The following is a 24,176-nucleotide window of genomic DNA, read 5'->3' on the forward strand; positions in this document are numbered from 1 at the left end:
ACCACCAGCCTCAGAGATTCATCCTTCTGAGGAATGTACCAGGAGAAGTGGGAGGAACTCCAGGCCGTTGACGACCTTCAGGCCCGGGGCACCTTTGTTCATTCCTGCATCCATCTCCTCTGGGAGACAGATTGTGGCTCCTGCTTTTTCTGTGCCCTGGAGAAAAAGCAGGGGGCTAAAAAGCACATCATTTGCTTTCTGGCAGATGATGGCATCCCCCTCACAGACCCTGGACTATGACCGGGGAGACTGGGTGGATCCTCTGGCACTTGCCCAGCGCATGGGGCTTTCTACTCTTCATACTCTCCGGCACTTACTTCAGGAGATGAAGGAAGCTTTGCTGCCTGCTGCTTGGGTTTACCTCAACTGGATCCTGCGAGAGGGCCATCCCGCTTACTCCTTACCCCTGGCTCTCTGGATCTCTCCATCTCCCCCGGGCTCCACATGCCTTCCCAACCGCCTCCCCTTCATCACCCAAGCTGGCTACATACATTGCAGCCAGTCCTGTTTCGAACCACGCCAAAAAGTCATCTGAACACACTTATGCTTCACATCCTTCATTTCCCCAACCTCGTGTCCTGCCCAGATAACAAATGGTGGGACCTCCTACCACCAGTAGAGGGTGGGAAGCCCCCGTGAGACAGTCTTCACTCTACCTTGGTTCTATGGCCCACCAGGGACATCAGCTGGAGAATCCTCCACGGCGCTGTGAGCACGGACGTGTACTTGGCGCGGTTCACTCCTGTTCCCGACACTTGCCCCTTCTGTGGCATGAGGAAGATCTTGGCGCACATCTGCCTTGAGTACAACAGGTTACAGCCCCTCTTTCGGTTCCTCCAGAATCTCTTGTTAAGGTTCTGGCTGCACTTCTCCTCTCATCTATTCATTTATGCACACCCCATCCGTCGCGGGACCTCCTACTCAGCCTCCTCCTGGCCACTGCCAAGATGGCAATTTACAGACCAGGGAGCAGAGGTTGGCTCAGGGAGGGGGCTGCGACTGGGGCATATTTCCGTTTCTGTATCTGTTCACTCATCCAGGGAGAGTTCCACTTGGCAGCATCAGCCAAGGATTTTGAGGAGCAGTGGGTGCTGCCTGGAGTTCTCTGCTCGGTGTCCCCGTCCCGTTCCCTCGTTTTAACCCTTTGACCTCCACACTCGTCCCTATTTTTCTCTTTATTTGTCCCTGTAATCACTTTGTATTCTGGACTCTATGAACCCTCCCTGTAGACTGGGGGGAGTCATTGAGATGTGGGCAGGCTTACACCTGCCCACCTCCCAGACTCCAGTAGGATTACTTTGTTATAGCCTTCTGCTCTGACCCTGTCACAGTTTGCATTGCCTAGCCCCCTGGCCTCAGTATCAGTTTGAGCCTGTTGATGTTACTGTATGTCATGAGTCATGCACTCCCATCCCCTTTTGAGATGGGATAAGGGTCATTAGAGCCCATGTCCAAGTCTGTGCAGCATCTGTGGGTCCCAGAGTTGTGTTGCCTAAGAGCCAGAGCCAGTAGAGCTGCCCTCATAATCAGGATGGTGTGGCCTAAAGGTCAGAATCAACCGAACTACCTTCATGATCAGGTGGGCAGGGGAGCCTGAGCTCTTCCTCTCCCCCAGGTCCCAACCCTGGGCCCCATTACTGGCAGGAGTCCGCACATCAGCTCAGCAGGGATTCAGCCGAAACACGCCAAGCTGCTCTCTGGTTATACAACCATCTTCTCGCAAAGATTCCTTGGGTGGCTTCCTACCCACTTCTCTGTGACTCATCGCCTCAGGGTTCCCATGGTCCCTTCTCTCTCTGTGGCATCTGGAGCCTGGAACTTGTGGGTGGATGCCATCTGGCTGGCTGGCCATTGCATGCTGAAGTGCCAGCAGTCCATCAGCAGGAGCCTGGAGCACACCTCCTCCTTCTCCAATGGGCCACCCTAAATGAGCTGGGCTGCTCCCTTTCATACCTGCTCTCCAGCCCAAGAATGCCCAGCCGTGTTGAAGAGGCATGGCTTTCTCAGCCCAAAGAGAGGAATTAACCCTTCCAATCCAAGTGAACATATATACATATTAATGAAGATAATATTGGTTACTTCACCTTCAGTTCCTGGTGCCCCTATAGGAACAACAGATAAACTAAACATCAGAAGGAACGTGCATTGAGTCTTTGTCTGGCCCTATCGTGGTATGAGGCAGGTTAGGGAGATGAATTCTATGCCATTTATAGGATGAATACTCCCAAGGGTTGGTTAGAATACAGTTAGGTTGCATCTAGACTGGCAAGTTTTTGCGGAAAACTTTTGCCAGCTGTCTTCACTGGCCGCTTGAATTTCTGCAAGAACACTGACTTCCTACTGTCTGAAATCAATGCTTCTTGCAGAAATACTATACTGCTCCCGTTCGGGCAAAAGTCCTTTTGCGCAAAGCTTTTGCTCAAAAGGGCCAGTGTAGACAGCTCAGATTTGTTTTGTGCAAAAAAAGCCCTGATCGCGAAAATGGCAATCGGGGCTTTTTTGCGCAAAAGTGTGTCTAGATTGGCACAGATGCTTTTCCACAAAAAGTGCTTTTGCGGAAAAGTGTCTGTGCCAATCTAGATGCTCTTTTCCGAAAATGCTTTTAATGGAAAACTTTTCTGTTAAAAGGATTTGCGGAAAATCATGCCAGTCTAGAAGTAGCCTTAGAATGTTTGTTTTTAATACTTTTCCCATTATGCTTTGTTTTGAATCTTTTCATGTACGTAAAAGACAGCAACATACATTATAATCAAATGTGAGAAAAGAAGATGTTTCAAATGTCCCTTACACTCTTGAATAAAGTACTGTATAAAATACGCCTTGCCAACTGTACCATGAGCAACTCTCCAAAAGCCATGTAGGCCCACAAACTTGCTAATAAAATATAGTGGTTGTGATTCAAATCCCAGCATTTTAATGCAGTACACTTAGGTCCGTGAGATACAGCTGTTATTTTCGATTCTGTCTCTACAGGAATACTGTAATATCTTCCAAACCACTGCATGGTAAATGTAACTTCAATGTAAATTTTTCTCTGGATGCACAAGATGTGGAAATTCAAATAGGACCAATAGAATCTAAGTGAAAATATTTGTAAAGAGCTTCCTCAGGGAGAATGCCTTGCTTGCAAAGTCAGTTTTCACATTTGAGTTCTTTTGAAGTTTTAAATAAATGTTTTTCATTATCTTCAGGAAATTGAAATAAGGTTGAATATAAATTACACTTTCCAAATGAGTTTGAAGACCTCTTTAATCACATTGCAGCTAAATGAGCTGTCACATCGAATCAGTACACAACATGCATTGCTGCAATTTCCAATGTTAATTTGAGTTTAATATTCATATTAATTATGTAGCTACTGTTCTAAAAGAAATGCAATTGAAAAAATGTAATCTAGTTTCATCATTTTTGTTAAACAGAGCTTGACAGACCCTAAGTGGGTATTTTAAACAGGTTTGTTTTAACTTCTGGTTAACATAAGCACTTAGGCCATGTCTACATGAGGAAACTATTTCAAAATTATTAAATTTGGCTTAACTCCCAATTTAACAAATTCGAAATAGTGTGTCCTCACTATGGGGAAACATCAAAATTAATCCGAGACAGAGTCCATTAATGTGGACATGCTACCTCTGACTTAAAGCCCCAGGAAGCACTGGGGAGTAATTCGTTTGAATTACTCTGGGGAGTAGTTATTTCGAAATAGCGATACCGGAGCACTCACACTACCATTATTTCAAAATAACTATTTTGGAATTAGCATTATTCCTGATGAAATTCAGGAGTGCAGATTTCAAATTAAGTGGCCCATTATTTCGAAATAATGGGCTTGGTAATATGGAAACTCCATTTATAAATTCAACTTAAGGAGGGTTATTTCGAATAAAGTCCTAGTGTAAAATAGGACTAAGGCCATAATTCTGAAAGTGATAGTGCCCATGACTTGAAGTCGGTCAGCAGAGCAAATACGAGGCTCTACTGGGCATGAAATCCAATTCCAGAATCTGGACTTTAAAAATATTTAGTGATAAAAATAAAGCTCAGATGAGCAGTCCAACTACTTTTGTTTTCTTTCCTTGACTAGGTGAGTCTCAGTTTTGTGACTGATTTTTTCAAAATTGTGAAGGACCATGTCGCTGCATCTGATTCCTCCCTGGATTTCCTCTCTGTGCTCACAAAGGTAACATGGTCAAAAATGCTCTGTAGTGAGACTGTGAAGGTAGCGCAGAAAGTATGTGAAGCTGCTTTCTTGGTTGCATTCCTCTTTTACTGATGACTTGATCTAGACCATATACTACAGGTTGAACCTTCCCAGTCTGCGACTCTCTGGTCTGGCAAAGTCTGTGGCCTGCTGGACCACAGATGTTGCCGGACCAGTGAGCAGCAACCGCAGAGGTTGCACACACTTGGCAGCCCACAAGGCCAGTGGCCTGGGGGCAGGGGTGGTGGCTGGGAGCCCCATCAGCAGTGGGGGCAGAGCCCTGCCATAGCCAGAGTGAGGCCGGCCCAGAGAGAAGCCCCACTGGCCAGAGTCAGGCCAGCACAGAGAGAAGTCCTGCCGGCTGGAGCAGGGCCAGCAGCCAGGGGCAGGGAATCACAGAGGATCCTGGCCAGGGCAAGGAGCCCCACTGGCCAGAGGGGGGCCAGTGACCCATAGAGGAGTCCTACAAGGGGAAGCAGATCCTAGCAGGATTGCTAGGGTAGCACAGTGGCCAGGGACAGAAGAGCTCTAGGACAGCCAGAGACTTGACCTCCCCTGGTCCAGCCAATTCCGTAGTTCGGGACCACTCAGGTCCTGAGGGTGCCAGACCAAGGAGATCCACCTGTAAGAGGAGTAAAGCTGTCCAATGGGAACTTCAGAGATACAAAAATCAGGACTATGTAGCACTTTAAAGACTAACAAAATGGTTTATTAGGTGATGTCTGGCCCACGAAAGTTCATCACCTAATAAACCATCTTGTTAGTCTTTAAGGTGCTACATAGTCCTGTTTTTTGTTTCAGCTAGACTAGACTAACACGGCTACGTCTCTATTACTATTCAGAGATACAGTCACTTTTCTTTCACTCAGTGAGTGAAATCCTGGCCCCACTGAAGTCAATGAGAGTTTGCGATTGATTTCACTGGGACCAAGATTTCACCCCCAAATTTTTAAGTGCTGCTGTGACCTTAGTATATTCCTAAACATGAGGCTATGCAAGGCTGTTGTGTAGTCCAGCATCTTCTACTTTTTCCACAGTAAAGCCTCCAGACTCCAGATGCCCATAGAAATGCAAGAGTTGTGGCTGGATTCTTTAAGACATTAGTTTTCTTTCACAAGTTTACTCTCAACTTCAGCCCATTTTCCCCTGTTACCATCAAATCTCAGGCAAAAAGTATCTTAAAAAAACTATGAAAAGTAGATTGTTTACCCATTGTTTTGCCCCTCACTGTGACAGTCCTCTTTTTCAATCTTGTTAATCATCTAACTCCTTTATCTTGCAGTATTTCCAAGGTAACCTCTGCCAGACACACCAGATTTACTGCCTTCATTACACCTCCGCTGTCTTTTACGTGGAGAACCTGAAGCAGAGAGAAGATTTTGGAATCTATCTGAAAGTAAAGTGTTGGCTTTGCTGTCCTTATTCAGTCTTCAGCCATCCTAGCAAAACAGATTGCAAAAGCTATAGTCTAGTTTAAATAACAGCCTACGCCTTTTTTCATGAAATGCAAACAATACCACAGGTTTAAATATACTGGATGGTATCCTGGCTCCACTGAAGTCAATGGCAAAATTCCCATTGACACAAGCTCCTCCCGTGGCACCAGATTTTCATACACTACATTCATACGGTGCTTTTCTAATGGCAACTGCACCTTAAAGCAGTTTCAATTAGTGCAACTTATAAAATGCAGAATAATTAGACATTAACAAGCTTCCAACAGGGGTAGGACAAGCAGTTGGGATATTTATCCAAACCTGTCCTATGTTACCTCCTATCGTGGGGTAGGAGCATCAGGTTGCCCAATATATAATGTCCTGGGCATGGAGCAGTTGACATTAACTAAGTACCTGATGCAATAATCCCTTCTTGGGAGTTCCCAACACGGGGGAAGGAAGGGAGGCAGAAGCCAAAATAACTGCCTATTTTAAGGGATTTGTTGGATTTTCTACCTTATATGATCTTCTCAAAGATCATACCATGTAACAAATCACAGAGCCTGTGACTTACATTGCACCTGCACTGCCACAGCAGTGAGGCTCCAAGTCTGGACCAACAGACTCGGCCTGATACCACACTAGAATTAGCTGCATCGTCCTTGCAGCTCAGGCTGATGCCCTGAAGACTAGGAGGAAAGTGGGTACGACAGACAAGGCTCCAGCCTATGTCTTAGCTTATGTGAGCTGTCTCCACCACTCTTTCTAGCATGATAGCCTGAGCCCTCAGGCCTAGGTTTGTCAAACCAGGGTCTAAGACTCGCTGCCGGGGGTTGCTGCTTTTGGGCCACACTCTGATCTGGTTACAGCCGCTGGTGACTCTCAGAAGTAGTTATGTGGGCTTCCGTGGGGCCTATTCATATATGTAACTGCTGAATATAAACAGGGCTTCAAATAAAGACACTGCTTACGTGACAAAACCACCACATCAGCCTCTCCAGTTCACACAAAAGCCTCTTGAATCTCCTATTCTCCGGGTATGCCAACTCTTGGGAGTTTTATATAAGTCTCATGCTTTCTGGTGCTCTCATTGGAGCAGCAGCTCTTTGAGTCAAGTGACTATATGACAAACTCAGCCTTCTTTTTTAAAATGGAAACTTTTAGCTCTATTTTAGTGATCTTAAAAATAATAAATATGGGATCCATTTTATTTGCTTCTTATTTCTGAGCCTTTAGTATGTGTTCAGGCCACATCGGAACTTGCCATATAATCACTTGACTCTAGGATCTGCTGCTTTAAAGGGAATACCAAATAGATTGAGATTTATATAAATCTCCCAACTTGGTGCACCCAGGGCACATCTACACAGCAGTGTAAAAGTTGAGCTAAACTATACAATTTGAGCTACGTTAATTGCGCAGCAGACTTGGAAATAGCTTAATTCAGCTTTTGGCGCTGTCTACACAGCAGGAAGTGGAAGGAAGAACACTCTCCCTTCAACTTTCCTTACTTCTCATGAAATGAGGGTTACCATGAGTCAGAGACCTCCAGCTCGCCATTATTTCGAAATTATAATTTGAAGTGTAGACATGCTCTTTGTTATTTCATAATAACAGCGGTTATTCCAAAATAACGCTGCTGTGTAGACATAGACCCAAGGAATAACAGATTCAAGAGGCTTTTGTATGAACTGGAGAGGTTGATGTGGTGGTTTTCTCACTTAAGCTGTGTCTTTATTTGAAGCCCTGTTTATATTCACATAGTTACATCAGCCTTTACAAGCACAAGATAAGATAAAGGCCTTTTTACTTCATCCTGAGCCTAAATTCTCTTTACAGAGGGAAGTTAAAAGGGGGTATTTTGACCAAGCTAACAGCACCAAACACACGACTGTAATGAAAGTGCAAGTTAGTGCTTTTGCTTGTTTTTGTGAGCCTCTGAGAAAAGTGGCATTAGGCTTGATTAAATTTGAGTGCACAGGATGGAACTAAAACAATAGCTCATGGATGTAAAAGTCATTTTTACCCCTTGAGATACAATAATACAAAAGGTATCTGAAACCACTTGGGAAGGAGAGAGAAATTGGGAGGCTGACACAACAATACTACATTTAGTGGCTTGGCTTTTCCCTGTTGTGTAATTGTATTTCTATGGACTTGACCTAAACTCTTTCCAAGCCTGAAGAGTTATTTTATATGGACTTCTAAAGTGAGCAGAAATAGTCAAATTCTGCTCTTAGTTACTGCGCATGTAGCAGAAATCACTGATGTTGAGCCAGATTTACTCTAACCAAATTTAGCCCATAGATTGCATGGGCTACGGCCCTGCCATGGCCCTGTCACTTCTATTTATCTTAAGCATCACACAGAACATTAGCACTACATAAATACTAAATAATGGTCATCAACATTTCAAGCTTGCTCAGCTTTCAGATTTTACTCTATTTAAACGTGAAAAATGAGCTCACTGTTATAGCCAGGTATCTTGGTGTAACCAGGTATCCTGGTGTAGCCAGGTATCCTGCGCCCACTAGTGGTATTTGGGGTCTGACTAGCTCTAGTACCACCAGAAGCCCTGCAGGGCCAACAGACACATATCTGGGGGCACAACTCACCCTGGGTATGTCTACACTACCCCGCTAGTTCGAACTAGCGGGGTAATGTAGGCATACCGCACTTGCAAATGAAGCCCGGGATTTGAATTTCCCGGGCTTCATTTGCATAAGCCGGCCGGCGCCATTTTTAAATGCCGGCTTGTTCGAACCCCGTGCCGCGTGTAGCCGCGCGGCACGGGGTTCGAACAAGCCGGCATTTAAAAATGGCGCCGGCCGGCTTATGCAAATGAAGCCCGGGAAATTCAAATCCCGGGCTTCATTTGCAAGTGCGGTATGCCTACATTACCACCCTAGTTCGAACTAGGGTGGTAGTGTAGACATACCCCCTGATGGAGAGGAAATGGCTCTGGAGGAACCTGGATTGAGATTGTTCTTGATGAGAGCCAATGGCATAGGATTGTAGTACTAGGAATTAGTAAAACCTGAAATGTGAAGTTATCTATAACAAAGATTAACCTGTGCAATGGATTCAGCTCCCCTTGAAGTGAGAGCAGGGTTCCATTGACTTCACTAGGAACTGATCTGGCTTCCTCATAAGCGGATCCCCATTACATTTCAGTCGGCTGATGTTGCAGCTAATTGTTTTTTAAGTCCTTTATGAGAAAGCACTCAAGGTTGTGGATCCTCAAACAGGCTTCCTTTCTATTCAGTAGTGGTGTGAACAGAAGGAACAGTGCAACCGACTACACCTACCAGAACTGCTGGTGGCTCCTTTACACAGACTAACCCGCTATCCCCTGCTCCTTTACAACATCTGGAAGAGAAGCAGTGATGCAACACAGAAAGCCTCCATCCACTCGATTAAGGAAAAAGTGGAAAAGTCTATACGTAAGTAGATCAAAAGTCAAGTTCTGTGTTCAGCAATTTCTCTGAGGGTTTGTGCACTTGAGATTCAAATGTAAATGAGTTTTTTTACTATGTGAAGACGTGATAGGTGGCATGAAAAACTCATTGCGATCTCTTCAAGGCCTTTTTTTTTCTCAAAATTATCTAGTACCATTTTCATATTGTCAAAGTCTCCTCTCAAGAGGGAAATGCAGGGCATAAATCTGTTACTCATATTTGCAGAGAATTAGGGTTGCTAGATGGATTAACAAAAAATACTGAACACACACACCACCAAAAACAACAACAACAACAACACCAGGAAAAAATTCTGTTGAGGATAAAAAAAAAGGGGGGGAGACCAAATTGTTGAGAAAAAAAAAGGTGCTGAGCCTTACCCTGGGAGGGGGAGAGAGCTTGTACCACATCTTACACTACTCCATCTTACACTACTCCCTCCAGTTTGGGGCCACACACTAACCCCCAATGCACCCACCCCTCCCCCTGAGCGACCCCCCCTATTCCCGCCCAGCCCAATGCACTCACCCCTCCCCCTGAGCCAGGCCCCACACAGCGTCCCCCATCCCAGTGAACTCACCTCGCCTCAGAGCCAGGCCCCCCACAGTGTCCCCCAGTCCAATGCACTCACCCCTCCCCCGAGCCAGGCCCCACACAGCGTCCCCCATCTCAGTGCACTCACCCCTCCCCCAGAGCCAGGCCCCCCACAGCATCTCCCATCCCAGTACACTCATCCGTGCCTCAGAGCAAATCACCCCCTCCCTACGGAGCCAGGCATCGGAGGAACTGGACAGCTGGGTAAGGAAATGTTACTTTTAAAGTCACCGCTCCTGTCGCCTGGCCCAGCTGCCTTGGCTCACAGTGTGTGTAGAGGGAGGCATCACGTGGCCAGCTCCGGGGTCTCTGCTCAAAGGGTCATGTGGGCCAGAGCAGCAAGCACTCCGCTCCCACCCCAGCCCAGCCCAGCGCCCACCTAGTGTGATGCCTGGCAAGTGCCTCCTTCTACCACCCCTTCGCTACGCCTCTGCCGTGCTTCTCACTTCCCTGCCCCCGCCAGATGCGGCAGGGGAAAATTGTCCCCGCCGGGCTTCCATCCCAGGGAAACAGGAAATGCCAGACATTTCACATGTCTGGTATTTTCTGGGTTTTTTTTTTTTACTGGACTGGGCACCCAAATAACGGACAGTCCGGGTGAATACCGGTCACTTGGCAACCCTACAGAGAATCACTTGCATTGTTGTGTGAACAGCAGAGAGCCGTTCACAAATAGGAACAAATCAGGGAAAATCTCAAAGAGATCTCTGAGATGGAGTCAGGTCTGGCAAGGGTACAACATGGTTTAATCCTTAAAAGAATAAAATTCCACCCAGAAGGGGCATATTATGCCAACAACTTTTCTCAGAGTGACAGTCTTAATATGTGAGATACTTAGAGATCTTTCTCCAGCTTGTGTAGGAAAAAATGGATGGGGTTTTATGCTGGATTCTATTTTACATACATCTATTAATTCAGTCATTCCCTGGAATGCACAATTTGCAGCTGTACATTTCTTATAGATAGGAAGTTCGTTGTAAGACAAACTTATTCTCCAGTGCCCCAGTCCAACTCCCATTGGAGTCAATGAGGGAGTAGCATTCAACAGAAAATGAATACAGCTATAGGCATAAGCCTGACACTTGATCTCAGCCCAGGCTTACAATCCAGGAAGTGACTTTGAGCCACTTGGCCTATGTGCCTTCCTGTCCTCATCTTTAAAGCAAGGACACCACAACTTACCTGCTTTGTTGGGCAGCGTGAGGGATAATTTTACCTTCAGTGTTCCCTGAAGCATTGTGCGCAAAATGGCTGTGCATTCAAAATTAGGAGTCAAACTGAAGTTTTGCCCTTTCAGGCCCTGATTTTGCAGTCTGAGGCCAGCTCGACACTGGGGGGAGAAATTCAATTTAAGAGCTGCAACTCCCACTATGAGAATAGTGTAGCAGGAGTCTATATTCTTTTCATTGAATTTCTAGGGTAGCCCCATAGCAGGACAAACTCTTGCATCAACTTCCCTAACTCCTCACAACTCCGAGGAGTACCGGGGTCAACGGGGGCACCCTCAGCATTTGATTTAGTAGGTCCTTACTTCTTCTTAAACCTTTGTACTCCGAGTGGAGCATAGGTCATCTACAAGTCTCCTCCATTTCACTCTGTTTCAAGACAAAACTTCTAGCTGACTCCAGGAGTACCCCAGTTGTTGTCCTTCAATCTCAGTAGATCTTCTCCACTTTGTCCGAAGTCTTCCTCTTTTGCATTTTCCTTGTGGGTTTCATGTGAGAGCTTGATGGACTATGCTGGATGATGGTTTTCTGAGAGTATGGCCTAGCCATCCCCACTTTCTTCTCTTGATTTGAACTTCAAGTGGTTCTTGTCCTACTCTGGTCCTTACTAGTCCCACTTAATAAAACCCCAAGAGATCGCTATCCAGAGCTCTGATTCCAGGTAAGTGTAGACACGGCCTCAGGCATGTGCTTCACTTTACAGACTGAGTAGACCTCCTGAGTTTTAGTCCTGTCCTTTAATCATAAACCCATCCTTCCTTTTAATGTTTTTTCTTAAAGACACTCATTGATTCCAATAGCTTTTGAACCAAGAATTTACCCTAAATTAAAACAGTAAAGAACTTGCTCATGATATTAGAGACCAATTTGGAATAGCAGCTTTTTTTAATTGATGTTTAAGACAAAAACGTAAGTGAATCTTTAGAGTCATGCATATTTTAAATATCTGGTAATATGACACCCAGTCGATCACATCAGTGTATTCAAATCTGTTTAAAGACACAAGGTGAAATCCTGGCTTCACTGAAATCAAGGCAAGTTTTGCAATTGAGCTCAATGGAGCCAAGATTTCACCCATGGCTTACGGTGTAAGCTTTGGGCCCAACCTTGCAAGCCCCAGAAACCAAATCCTCAAAGGATGTGGGGCAGTTATTTCTGTGCTGGGATCCTGGGCTCCAACCTTGACTGCTGAGGCCTTGGTCCCACTAACCTTGGGCATCTCCATAGGCACTGTACTTACACAGACATCCAGAAGCAGATACACTTTCAACTGAGTTCCATTAACTCTGCTTCCACCCAGCTCCCCAGACTTGCACCACCAGCATCTATTGACTTGCCCTGGTCAGTAACCTGACCAGTGTAAGTTTATTACCTACTCTATCTCTTCTTCAATGTGGAGAGGACATATGTAACCTGGGCTAAGATTTTCCAAGCACTTTCACCAAACCACACTGTTTTAGGCACAATATATAACAGATTTATTAACTACAGAAAGCTAATCACTTAAGTGATTGTAGTCGCAACCATAGAGATCAAAGTTGCTTACCTATGAAATAAAAATAAGTGTACAGTTTGAGTTCTACCAACTAAAGAGGATTTGAACCAAGCAGTTTCTCACCCTGACAGATGGTACAAATAGGTCACAGATCTTCAATATACAGGCTGGAACTCTCCTCCAAGCTTGGCTCACACTTCCCAGTTCGTTGCCCTCCAGATGTGTTTCCAGGTGTTGAGTTGTAGCAGGAGTGAGGCCAAGTGATGATGTCACTTCCCCTTTTGTATTGTTTCTTCCAGTTTGCTGGAAAGAGCTTTGCTTCTGACATAGGGGTCTGCCTCCATTGGGCAAGCAGCCTTCATTGTACATGCCCTCTCTCTGAGAAGTCTCCATTGTATACAGTTCCTAGGATAGTAGAATCTCTTCAGTGGGCCATAGCATGACTGGCTACTCCATTGTTGTACCTGAAAGGCTGGTTGTGAGTATTCCCAACAATCACAACATACTTCAGTAGCACACACATAACAAAACTTCATAACTTCCCACACAACGATACCTCATGCAATCCAACAGGATTAATGTTCAACAGCTCAAGAGTTTTAAAATGATATTACACAAATCATACTTCGTACAAAACATCATAATCACATAATAGTGATGAATATGGAGGTTCCAGAGTGCTGTTTTTGGATAAAGAGTGCCACAAACTTCCACTGGAATTGTTGAGAGTCAGACATTTAAATACTTTTGAGTATCCACTGCAGTCTAGCATTGTTAAGGGCATTCAACATCTCCCAAGTTTGGGACCATTGTTGTCAGCCATGGGGATAATTGACATTTTGTATTTTTCAGGAGATCTTGAAGGTAAAGTAAAATGGCTGGACAATTTTCAGAAATTTAGGCAGCTACAGGAGATTATAATTTGGCCTCCACTTTGGGACCGTGACAAAAGGTTCTTTATCCCAGAGGCAAGTATGGTATTTATATGTTATCCTCAGAACTTTTTCTTTGAAAAAAAAATTTATCCATGCTGCTTACTCCAGGGAGCTGAAGAAGTATCCCAAACCAAGAATAATATAGGTTATATGCAAATATTACTTATTGTTATTCTCTTATTAGCTGGGTTTTGAGATAGAGTTGTGCAAAACTGTTCACCTTCTTCACTCCCTGAGATGAGCCAAAGAAATTCACATTAGCATTTAAATAATGTAAAAACATGAATTTTCCATGAGAATGTGTTCTGCTTTCTGCTGAGGTGACCTGTGACCTCCCCTTGACTTTGAAGCCTGCCTTTAAGTAATGTTATGGTACAGTCATTAAATGGAGCTTACCTTGATGTTCATTAAATTTACTCTAAAGAAAGTGATCCCAGTTTGACTTTTCAAAGAATTAAAATTGTTTAATCCATAGTATTGCGGGGGGGGGGGGAACCCCATGGCCATGCTCAGCTGGTAGCTGATTGGCATGCTTAGTTTGATATAAACTTTAATATCTTACAAATATGAAGAGTACTTCTCAGACTCATTAACAACTGGCTAATTTCCGGTTTTTAGTCATATTTGTGTGATTCTTTTTTCTATTTTTTCTTCCAAGTATCTGAAACATATTTTAAGAGAGAACATGAGTGAAAATATCTTGTCTTCCAACACCAGAGAGCTTCTTCGGGAAGGGAGGTTAACTCTTGCAGGTAAATGCCATTTTACTCACATGCCAGCAGTACAGCACCGTATTCTGTACGGGCAGTACTGCACAGATCTGTGCCCCACTGATTAATTAGAAATATGGATCAAAGAAAAACAAATATACAACATGTCATACGGTAAGAGAGAACCAGCTAAACTGTCAAGAGGAGAGTAATCTGTGTGCTTGGTTATTGTCGCATCTGGGTGGTAAACATGCCAAATGTTGATGGAATCAGCTTGATTGGCCAATATTCAAATTTCAAAGAGGGTTTTTTTATTGTGCTATTTTAGATTGTGGCTCAGGGAACCCTGATGAAGTTGAGACTGCTCTGTTCAAAAGGGTCTTTGTTATTGTATGGTTGATACATGCAGCTCTGAAGCATCCATTGCTGTACTAGTGTGGAGGCTCCATACACAAGATTAAGGAAAGAATCAAAAGGCTAATTTTTTTCATCTGTCCCATGTTAAACACAACCTTTCTATGGGATTAGCCTTGGTGGATGGCTCAAGGGAGGAAGGTGATACCATGCTAGATCGTTTCTGCTATTAATGAGGCAAAGTTTATTGAAATGGGGGAGCCATGAAAGGATCTCACCAGTGACACAGTTGTACCCAGCTGCAGTATCTCACAGTGTTGGAACACATCTTTCATGGCAATCCCAATAGCATCACAGCATGCTGCTATGGTACAACATCATATCACTGCAACAAAGCATCACATTATAGGGACGTGCCGGTTTGTCTCATTGGATGAAGAAGGCAATATCTCTATCTGACCATGCTCATCCCTACCAGAGTGTGACGTGGACACTGGGCAGTACCAGCATCCCTGTCCTTAACCACATGCCAAGAAGACCAAGAACAGAAGAGGCACAGAGGAGTGGGATAAAGAGCCCAGTGTTGGTGTAAGCATGAGAAAAAAGTTTGCATTTTAAAATACCCTAATTAGTGCAGCCATGCACTGAGGCAAAGAGAATAAAGCAGAGAAGTTGTGATTCAGCTTTCTCCTGTCCTCACAATCATCATTATAAACTGGGGCTGATGGGACCAGACCAAGATTTCCCCTTCCTCCACAGACATAGTCCAGGCACAGGGAGATGAAGATGTAAGGCTGTAGAAGAACAGGCACAATTCTGAAGACACAAATTAATACTGTTACTTTTTAACTTACAAAAATTCACTGCTACTGTTTGGAAGGGTCTGGAGGAAGGGGGCAGAGCTTCTTTATTTTTTTAATTTTTTTTTTAATCTAGCTCTTCCTCTCATCTCCAAAACTTCAGCCAGCAACCCCCATCACCTGAGAGATCCACTGCTGATGAGATAAAGAACTAGGACTTATCACTAATCTGCATTTCTTACAGGAATAAATTTGGGTTGAAGACAGATAGGATGGCACAGCCATATCTTGCAGAAATAAGTTTACAGCGTCAACTTATTTGAGCTAATATAAGCAATTTGAGAAAGTGCATGGTTTGGCACTATTTCTCGATCTTGTCAATTTCAAAATGAAAAAAACCCCACATAATTCTAACCAAGATGAGATGCTGAAAATGGGAAAGAAGCATTTGCTAAAGCTATGGATTTAATAAAACACAATCTAATATTGAAGTGTGCTGTGCATCTCCAAGCCCAAGGTCTATACCCTGAGGTGTCCGGCATTTTTACTTTGGGATAATTCTCTCAAATCTGTGTTGTTTCTTATTATGCCTTGAAACCAAAAGGCAAATGAGTAAATTGTTAATCATAGCTTCCATCCTAAGAAACAGGTTTACTTCACTTAGACATTCTGTGACTAAAATGTCTCCTCCTTCTACCATAATAAAATAATGTGATCAAAACCATATGTGAAAGTTGTATAGGGAATCAGAAGCAGACAGACAAGAACCCAGAAATCCCAACTGGAGCCTGAAATGCCATCTCAGCATAATGCCCTACACATGAATACTAGGGATGGTATGTGGAAGATGCAGTTCTTCATAGCTGGCAGACAGCTGTGTGATTCATGGATAAAGTCAGGCTGGCCACAAATCTCACCACCTTCAAAATGAAAACCTCAATTCCCAGCAGCAAATGGAGACAAAGGATCAATTATCCTCATGTTGTTATAGGTAGAAGAAATACATGCTGACCATACTTCTCCCCAGCATATTAGCTACAGCCATTGTAGAAATGATAAGACAATGAGGAGCAAAAGTACCTACTATACATTGGCTAAAACATAATAGATTAACTACTGTACATAGAGTAGATGGACTCTATCTTACAGCAAATCATTTACATCAGTATAATCCAGGTAACACTAGGGCTGTGTCTACACTGGCCACTTATTCCGGAAAAGCAGCCTCTTTTCTGGAATAACTTGCCAGCTGTCTACACTGGCCGCTTGCTTTTCCGGAAAAGCAATAACGATCTAATGTAAAATCGTCATTGTTTTTCCGGAAAAACTATGCTGCTCCCGTTCAGGCAAAAGTCCTTTTCCGGAAAAACTGTTCTGGAAAAGGGCCAGTGTAGACAGCACAGTAGTCTTTTCTGCAAAAAAGCCCCGATCGCGAAAATGACGATCGGGGCTTTTTTGCGGAAAAGCGCGTCTACATTGGCCATGGACGCTTTTCCGGAAAAAGTGCTTTTCCGGAAAAGCATACTGCCAATGTAGATGCGCTTTTTCCGGAAATACTTATAACGGAAAACTGTTCCGTTTTAAGCATTTCCGGAAAAGGGTGCCAGTGTAGACATAGCCTATGTGATCAAATATAATCCACTGCTAAGCATGAAGGAACTATGTCAAAAATTACACCAGAGTCTTAATATGATACAGGGGCTTTAAGAAGCCCAAGAAAAAGGAAGTTTTAAATAAACAAGACCAGGGACTCTCGTGTTACTGCGGCTGTTTGTAGTTTCCTGAATTCCTGGTGAGATAAAGGAGAGGTCTCATGGTAGCTCCTATAATCTTCCAGCCAAGTCACTGATTAACCAACATGCACTAGGTTCACTTGCCTAGGGCCCCCATCTCAGGAGTAACCTGACCATCCCAAGGAAAAGCAACACACACAAACTGCCAGGCCAGGATGCAGGAGGGTGTGGCATTGGGTGTACACTGTGTCTAGAGCCACTGCAGGATAAGAGTTATTATGGGATAAGTGCATGAAGGACACCTGTTTTCCCCGGAAGAGGCTTTTCCACCATTTGGCCCCATCTACATGGGGCCAAATGTCGGGGGAAAAAACCCTCTTTCAAAAGCCTCTGTTAACCTCATTTTATGAGGAAGAAGGGGGCTTTCAATTGAGAGGGGTGTTCTGACATTTGGCCCCACGTAGACAGGGACAAATGGCGGAGAAGCCTCTCCCGGGGGGGAAAAAACAGAAGAAGGAATGCAAATGCGAGTGCTATTTGCATACCTCTTCGAAAAAATAACACACAGTGTTGCCGTACCCTGAGTGGCATCATGAAGGAACAAGTGGGTGAGACTGTACAAGTATTTTTAAGGGATCCAGATGAACCCTGGAATTTTCCCTCATTATGTATTTGCAGATGCCATAGGGTATTCCCTAGCGCCCCATAAATGAGTTGTGTGCTCGACAGCATGCTGCTCTTTGTAGCTGTGTTCAAAGATATTCTAAATATGATCTGACTTATTTTGGTAATGAGAAACTGCTGGTCTTTTAGCATAATGTGGCTCCAATGTGCCATTATTATGAATGGCCAAAATGCCAAAGCAAAATGCCTTTCATGTCTGGAGTGTGTGAGAATACAAAAGAGATTGTGAGTGGCCTGTTTAAAATGTGCCACATTACACCGATCTGCTTAGAATAGGAATTGCAATGACTCAGAACAATCATACTACTCTTTGTTTTTCTCCTCAGAAAGTACACGGATCCTTGATGTCTACCTCTTTCTATTCAATGATTTCCTATTAATTACCAAAACTAAACGTAACAAAAAGGTAACAATGGGCAGAAACAGTCACACTTACTGTACGTGTTTTTTGCAGCCTGGAAAATATTTATGCCAGTATATTGGAAGAATTATTTTTAGGAGAAAAATGCAAGTGGAATAATGCATATGAAGGATGGTGATAGTTTTGTATATAAATAGCAAGCAGTAAAACACCCCATTGTAGTTCTTCAGAAGTGTTTTTATGACAGATGTGTATAAAGATATGATGTTATAGAGCTGAGATGGTGTCCAAGGTTTGCATTACTGGATATTTGTTTAATTCCTTTATCATTCCCCCATTCCCATACCCTACATACTGGATCTCTAAAGCCAGCTACTTCTTCTGAAGTGTTCTGAGCACTATAATGGTACATGTCAATCATACACTTCCAGTCTTTTATAGAAAGAATATCAGAAATCAGAACATTTGGGAGCCACTGAGGAAAAAGCACAGGGAAATGGTGAAAAAATGAACCTAATTGAAAGAATAGCAACATACTCAGAAGCTCTGGATTCTACCTCTGGCTCTGCCACTGCCTTCTCCAGGCACAAAATGGGAGTAATGATACCTCCTTTGTAAGACACTTTTAGATCTGCTGCTGAAGCCACTCTATAAAAGCTTGGTATTGTTAATTATTCACTGCCACCAAACAGGCATTTGGCAATTGAGCCTCCAGTATCTGGGAATACAAAGGCAGTGAAATGTATGAAGATCATTTAATGGCGTAGAAAAGATAACAAGCTGTATGTGGTGCAATAGATTATTGCAGGAGACACTGTCTGAATTGGAAGTGGTTTTTAACAGACAGCAGTTATCACATTGTATAGACACAGGTTAGAGTCTATGCCAGCCACACCATGACATAGTCACATTCCCAGTCATGTGGCTCTCACCAGGGTGGGTACGTGTACCCTTGGTGGCACACAGATGTTTTCCAGGGGTACATCAGCTCATGTAGATATTTCCCTAGTTTTACAACACACTACCTAAGATGCACTAGTGAATTCAGTACAGAGTAACATTTCATACAGACAAAATGAGAAAGTCAGAAATTGTTCAGTAATAGTGTGCTGTGACACTCATGTCTGAGTTTGTAAGCCAGTAGTGAGGTGAAAATTGGGGTATACAAAACAAATCAGATCCCCTGAAAGGGATACAATAGTCTGGAAAGGGTGAGAACCACTGCTCTGCTTGCACATGCCCCAGGAGGGTTTGCCCTAGGTATGCGTGAATCAGTTTCAGACATACTGCATCAACTGTGTGGCCCTTTGCAAATTCTTCATTACAGATATCAGTAGTGAGCCGCCTATATGGACTGCACAGGATTCTACTCTGGGATTGATAAACCCACAAGTGTGAAGAAACTAGTAACCTGTATTAAACAAGGCATTTGAAAAATAACTAGGATTGTTTGTTTTGTGCAGTTGGGCTTGACTTTGACTTTTAATCTGCAGGTTAGCTGCATACTTTGGAGGTTGTTCAGGCAATAACAATTTTTTTGAGGCTTAATAGCTATGTAAGGCCTCTGAGAACATTCTGCAGGGAAAATAAATTGTGAGAGATGTTTATTGGTCAGCATTCATAGGAGTTTGGTAAATATCTAATCAAGTGCTTTTCCTTCCCACTTTCAGAAATACGGGGGCTCAGACACAGGCTTAATACCTGTATGCCCTTCCTTTTCTCCTGAACTGCAGTCTTTGATAAAAGATGGTGGTTCTTGTACAGTCCTGGACCAGCCCATTCCACTAGACAGACTGACACTCAAAACTATTGATCCATTCCATGTAACAGGTATGTTTAACATGTGTTTTGTATGGCAGTGTTCTATGCACAGTGTAGACAGAGAACCCCTGGCCTTTCCACCACAGGCATCCACTCACGTCCTTTCTGTCCCAACACAGAAGACTCCTAAGGGAGGTCTGCTACCAGAGAGCTCCCATGAGAGTCATTACCTCCTGAATCATGGGAGCAGGGAGTGGGGGGAGGAAGCCTTGGGAGGAAGCCTTGCAAGCCCCTGGAGCCTTATCTATTACAGTTGAACCTCTCTCATCCGGGATTCTTTGGTCTGGGAGGACCACAAATGTTGCTAGACCAGAGAGCCCCAGCCAAAGAGGTTGAGAGCAGCTGGGAGCAGAGCAGGTATTTGATACTAGACCGTATGGCCAGTGACTTGGGGGCAGAGGGCCCCAGGAGAGCTGCCATCCCACGGGAGATGGAGGCAGGGAGCCCCAAGAGCAATTGCCGCCTCGTGTGGCTGAGGGCAGGATACCCTGGGAGTAGCTGCTGCCCTGGCCTGAGCCAGGCAACTAGGAGCAGCTGCCGCACCGTATGGAGCTGGGGGCAAGGAACAAAGCTCCGGGAGCAGGCTAGGAGCAGCAGAGCTGGGAAGGTGGGCCATAGGAGATCAGGCCTTCTGGATTCTCCTGGGGTGGCAGCCAGAAGGGGAACCCCTGGAGAATCTGGAAGCCTGATCTCCCCTAATTTGGCAAACTCCCTTGTTCGGGACCGCTCAGGTCCCAAGGGTGCCAGACCAGGGTGATCCAACCTGCATAACTTGTCTGTTTTTTCCTCTGGCTCTGGAGAGAAGGAGATTCCTATAGAGAGTGGCCAACTTTGTTCCTTGGTAAGTGACTCTTGAGCAGGGCTACTCAACACACAGCCTGTGGGCCATTTGTTTGCGGCCTGCGGTGCAGTTTGGGTTTACACAGGGCTCAACACACAGCCTACAGGTGGGATCCTTTGAACATGGTCTCCACAGAGAACACACTCCACAATGGTGAGGCATCTTCCAAGTAGGGTGAGCACTGAAAGATGCAAGTGGACTGGCTGGCTGGAACAGATGGGTACAGGGTGTCAGCGTTTCTAGCTCCCAGAGGGGAGATGCCAGGAGTGCTGGGGCATTGTGGGAAGTGCTTTGTATTCATGCCCGTCAGTGTGAAAGAAGCTATTTGCATATATTTGTGTATATATTTGCACGTAAATGCAACTGCACTTACGTTGAGGTCCTTGGCACGTGTTGTGAGTATCATTGTGGCCCCCAGGGCTTCCAAAGTGAGTAGCCCTGCTCTAGAGTTTTGGGAGGAGAGTTGACCACTAATGTTGTCCTAAGTTTAGAGCCTGTTAGAGCCCAATGTTGGGCTATACAGAATAGAAATAACACACGGTCATCTGATAAAAATATTTCAGTCCCACACACAAGTCAACTGGCAAAATCTTATTGCTTGTCCACCAAGCAAGCTAGTCTCCCAAATCCACAGCTATTAAAAACAAACCTGAAACCCACAGAATTTATTTTAGCCTTGAAGTTCATCCATCTTGACTCATCAGCATGCCATGTGCTGCCATGCCAGACAGCAAAGAGAATAAATATAACTAAAAATGAGATAAAAGCACCAGCATCAGAAATAAAAAACCAGTGGCTTCTTCAGCCTGCTGCAGACTTTGTCTCTTTGTGTGTGTGTCTAAATGCATCTCCCTACCAACACAGCCTAAAGCCAGCAAACGAATTACCTGTAGCTTGCAGCGTAGCTAGTAGGTGAAGAAAAGGGCAACATCTGCCTCTGATCTTGGGTGCCCTAGTTGGGCATACACAGATTCTTGTTTCTCAAGAAACATCTTGGGCATGTAATGTGTAATTCTATGAGCTGGACTATTGCAATGAAATGAAATGTTTGCCAGTGTACCATACTCCAGCTATACAGTGAGTGCTTGATCAGAGTCCGCGTAAAAGCTGCAGCAACCTCAAAACTCATCTTTCTCACCAACAGAAGTTTGCCCAATCCACCTTTTCTCTCTAATAACCTGGGGCCAACAGAGCTACAACAATACCACATTTCATCTTTGTAATTTATTGGCAGGACTTTATAGGTAATATTCTGAAGTGGATCCAAAATTCAGTAATTAAAGTGAGTATCATTAAGTTTCTCCCTACAAATGGCTGATTTTCAGGTCAACAGTTAAACACGGCCCCAGAAGATCCTGATTTGTGGGAGAGTAAATCTTCTTTGGGGGTCAGGAGGACTTGCATTACCCCAATTGTTGACAATCCGTGATAGCTCAGTGGGGCTTATATTCACTGCTTCTAACTAAATATATACATTAAAACCCCTGCATCCTTTCATAATATCCTGCAAACCATCTGCCTTGTCTACTGTCATGCACACAAGTCTTGTCAATCAGACTCACTCACTACCAAAAGTGTCTTTGAAATTCTTATTAAGAACTACCCTGGTAGTTTATGTGATTTGCAGGAGATTTTTTTCATGGGCTTTTTCCAGGATTAGTCATATGGGCTGGCATAACACTAGCAGTAGGAAGTCTGAGATTAGTGCAAGGACAACTGGATGGGAGAAGATATAGAATCATAGAATAATAGGACTGGAAGGGACCTCGAGAGGTCATCGAGTCCAGCCCCCCGCCCTCAAGGCAGGACCATGAGCTACCCCATCAGATATTTTCTAGTTGTGGGGACTGAAGCTTGTGAGGATCCATTTGGGACCTTTGCAGCGGGAGTGATTCATTTGCCTGTGATCTGGAAAATGATGTCACAGAGCTCACCCATACTCCCTCATGGTTTGGCAGTGGGCTTTTTAGGAGTTACGTAACTGGCTGGTATTGGCGTTAGAGGGTAGAACCTTTAAAACTTCAGCTGATTCCTACGGCAGTTAAGGAACGGCCTGCACATAGCACTGTCACTAGGACAGGCATTTTTATATAATTTGCTAATGATTTAAGAAAATATTTTATGTGTCCAATGTTATTAAGTGGTTCCCCACATAGGTTTTGAAATCTGTACCCCCATTGAAGTGGATGTGGTAGGGGAGTTCTCAGCAGCTAGAGAGGATGTTCTGCCAGGCTGAACTAACAGCAGCAGCAGCACAGAGGACTGCACTGTAAGTGTACGTCTAGACTACAAGCCTCTTTCGAAAGAGGCTTTTTGAAAAAATACTTTCGAAAAAGCCTCTTTAGAAAAAGATTGTCTAGACTACAAGCAGATTTTTTGAAAAAGCAAGCTGCTCTTTCGAAAGAGAGTCTAGATGCTCTCTTTCGAAAAAGCACAGTTTGCATTCAATAGCGCCTTTTTTTGAAAGAGTATTTTCAAAAAAAGGCGTTATTCCTCGTAAAATGAGGTTTACCGCGATCAAAAAAACTGCCGCGTTCTTTCGATTTACTTTTGAAAGAACATGGCTGCAGTCTAGATGCAGGTGAAGTTTTTCGAAAAAACCCTGTAGTCTAGATACACCCTGAGAGTTGTACCCTTGCAACAGAAAAAGGAGATGTGGGGGAGGGGACGTGGCGGGTATTTTAAAAATTGGAATCTTAGACTATACTGAATATCGCAGGCACACCCAAAAGTAGCAGGATTCAAAATTTCCTCTCAGTTTAGACTGCAATGCTAAGGGAGCTGGTGGGGACAATTTGGCTGCACATGTTAATGAGGTATTTATAATCCCTTCTAAGAAAGCTGTCTCTGCAGTGATCTGAGAGGAGCAGATGCTGTACCTCTCATGCAGCATGGAAGAATATTTAATGGGGATTTGATAAATTCTGATAAACCACTCTCCATATTCCAGAAGCAGCATTTAATCCAGGGCTGCTTTATTTTCATATTTTCTCCCACCCTCAAGCCTACCAGAGCACATGCTGCTTTTTACAGATTGTGTCTGCAGCTGCTTTTATTTGAATTGTGGAAGTGCCAAGGATGACAGCCCTAGTCCAGGGCCCCATTGTGTTAGCTGCTGTGCAAACACAGAAAGGGATGAGCAGGCCAGGAAGAGATTACCTGCAACCATCTGTGATCTGACCTTGATGTTTTAAAAAAAAATCCATTGGAAGACTCTCTTTCTTTAAACAATGAACTGAGAAGGGAAATGTTCAGCCCTAAATGTAAAGGTCCTAAAAAGTTGGGAGCTTTCGAAAATGGGGAATGAAAATGATGCAGCCTTCAGGATAGCATTCACTGCTGGTAACTTTGGAGTGTTTCATATTTTGAGAAATGCTCCCAGAGCTGTATTTTTATTGGGCTGTGCAGTGGTCATATTAATCACAGTTGGAAGCTTGATTTTTAATCTAATAAATACAGCACATCGGTGATATTACTGAAGGCAGGTCCTGTCCTAGAAAAAATTCCAGCTGACTACAGAAATATTA

General features: G+C 44.0%; 1 protein-coding gene across 1 annotated transcript in view; it reads left to right on the top strand.

The window, feature by feature from the left end:
- PLEKHG7 (pleckstrin homology and RhoGEF domain containing G7) overlaps positions 1-24,176 on the top strand; it is a 61,460-nt gene that overhangs the window by 29,743 nt on the left and 7,541 nt on the right. The window contains exons 8-14 of the mRNA XM_075925536.2: positions 4,085-4,180; positions 5,484-5,597; positions 8,906-9,080; positions 13,263-13,378; positions 14,004-14,097; positions 17,953-18,032; positions 19,658-19,817. Coding sequence (XP_075781651.2) covers positions 4,085-4,180; positions 5,484-5,597; positions 8,906-9,080; positions 13,263-13,378; positions 14,004-14,097; positions 17,953-18,032; positions 19,658-19,817 — 835 coding nt within the window. The remainder of the gene's footprint in view (positions 1-4,084; positions 4,181-5,483; positions 5,598-8,905; positions 9,081-13,262; positions 13,379-14,003; positions 14,098-17,952; positions 18,033-19,657; positions 19,818-24,176) is intronic.

This window comes from Pelodiscus sinensis, chromosome 1, assembly GCF_052426305.1.
Source record: "Pelodiscus sinensis isolate ZL-2025 chromosome 1, ASM5242630v1, whole genome shotgun sequence".
Lineage (NCBI taxonomy): Eukaryota > Metazoa > Chordata > Testudines > Trionychidae > Pelodiscus > Pelodiscus sinensis.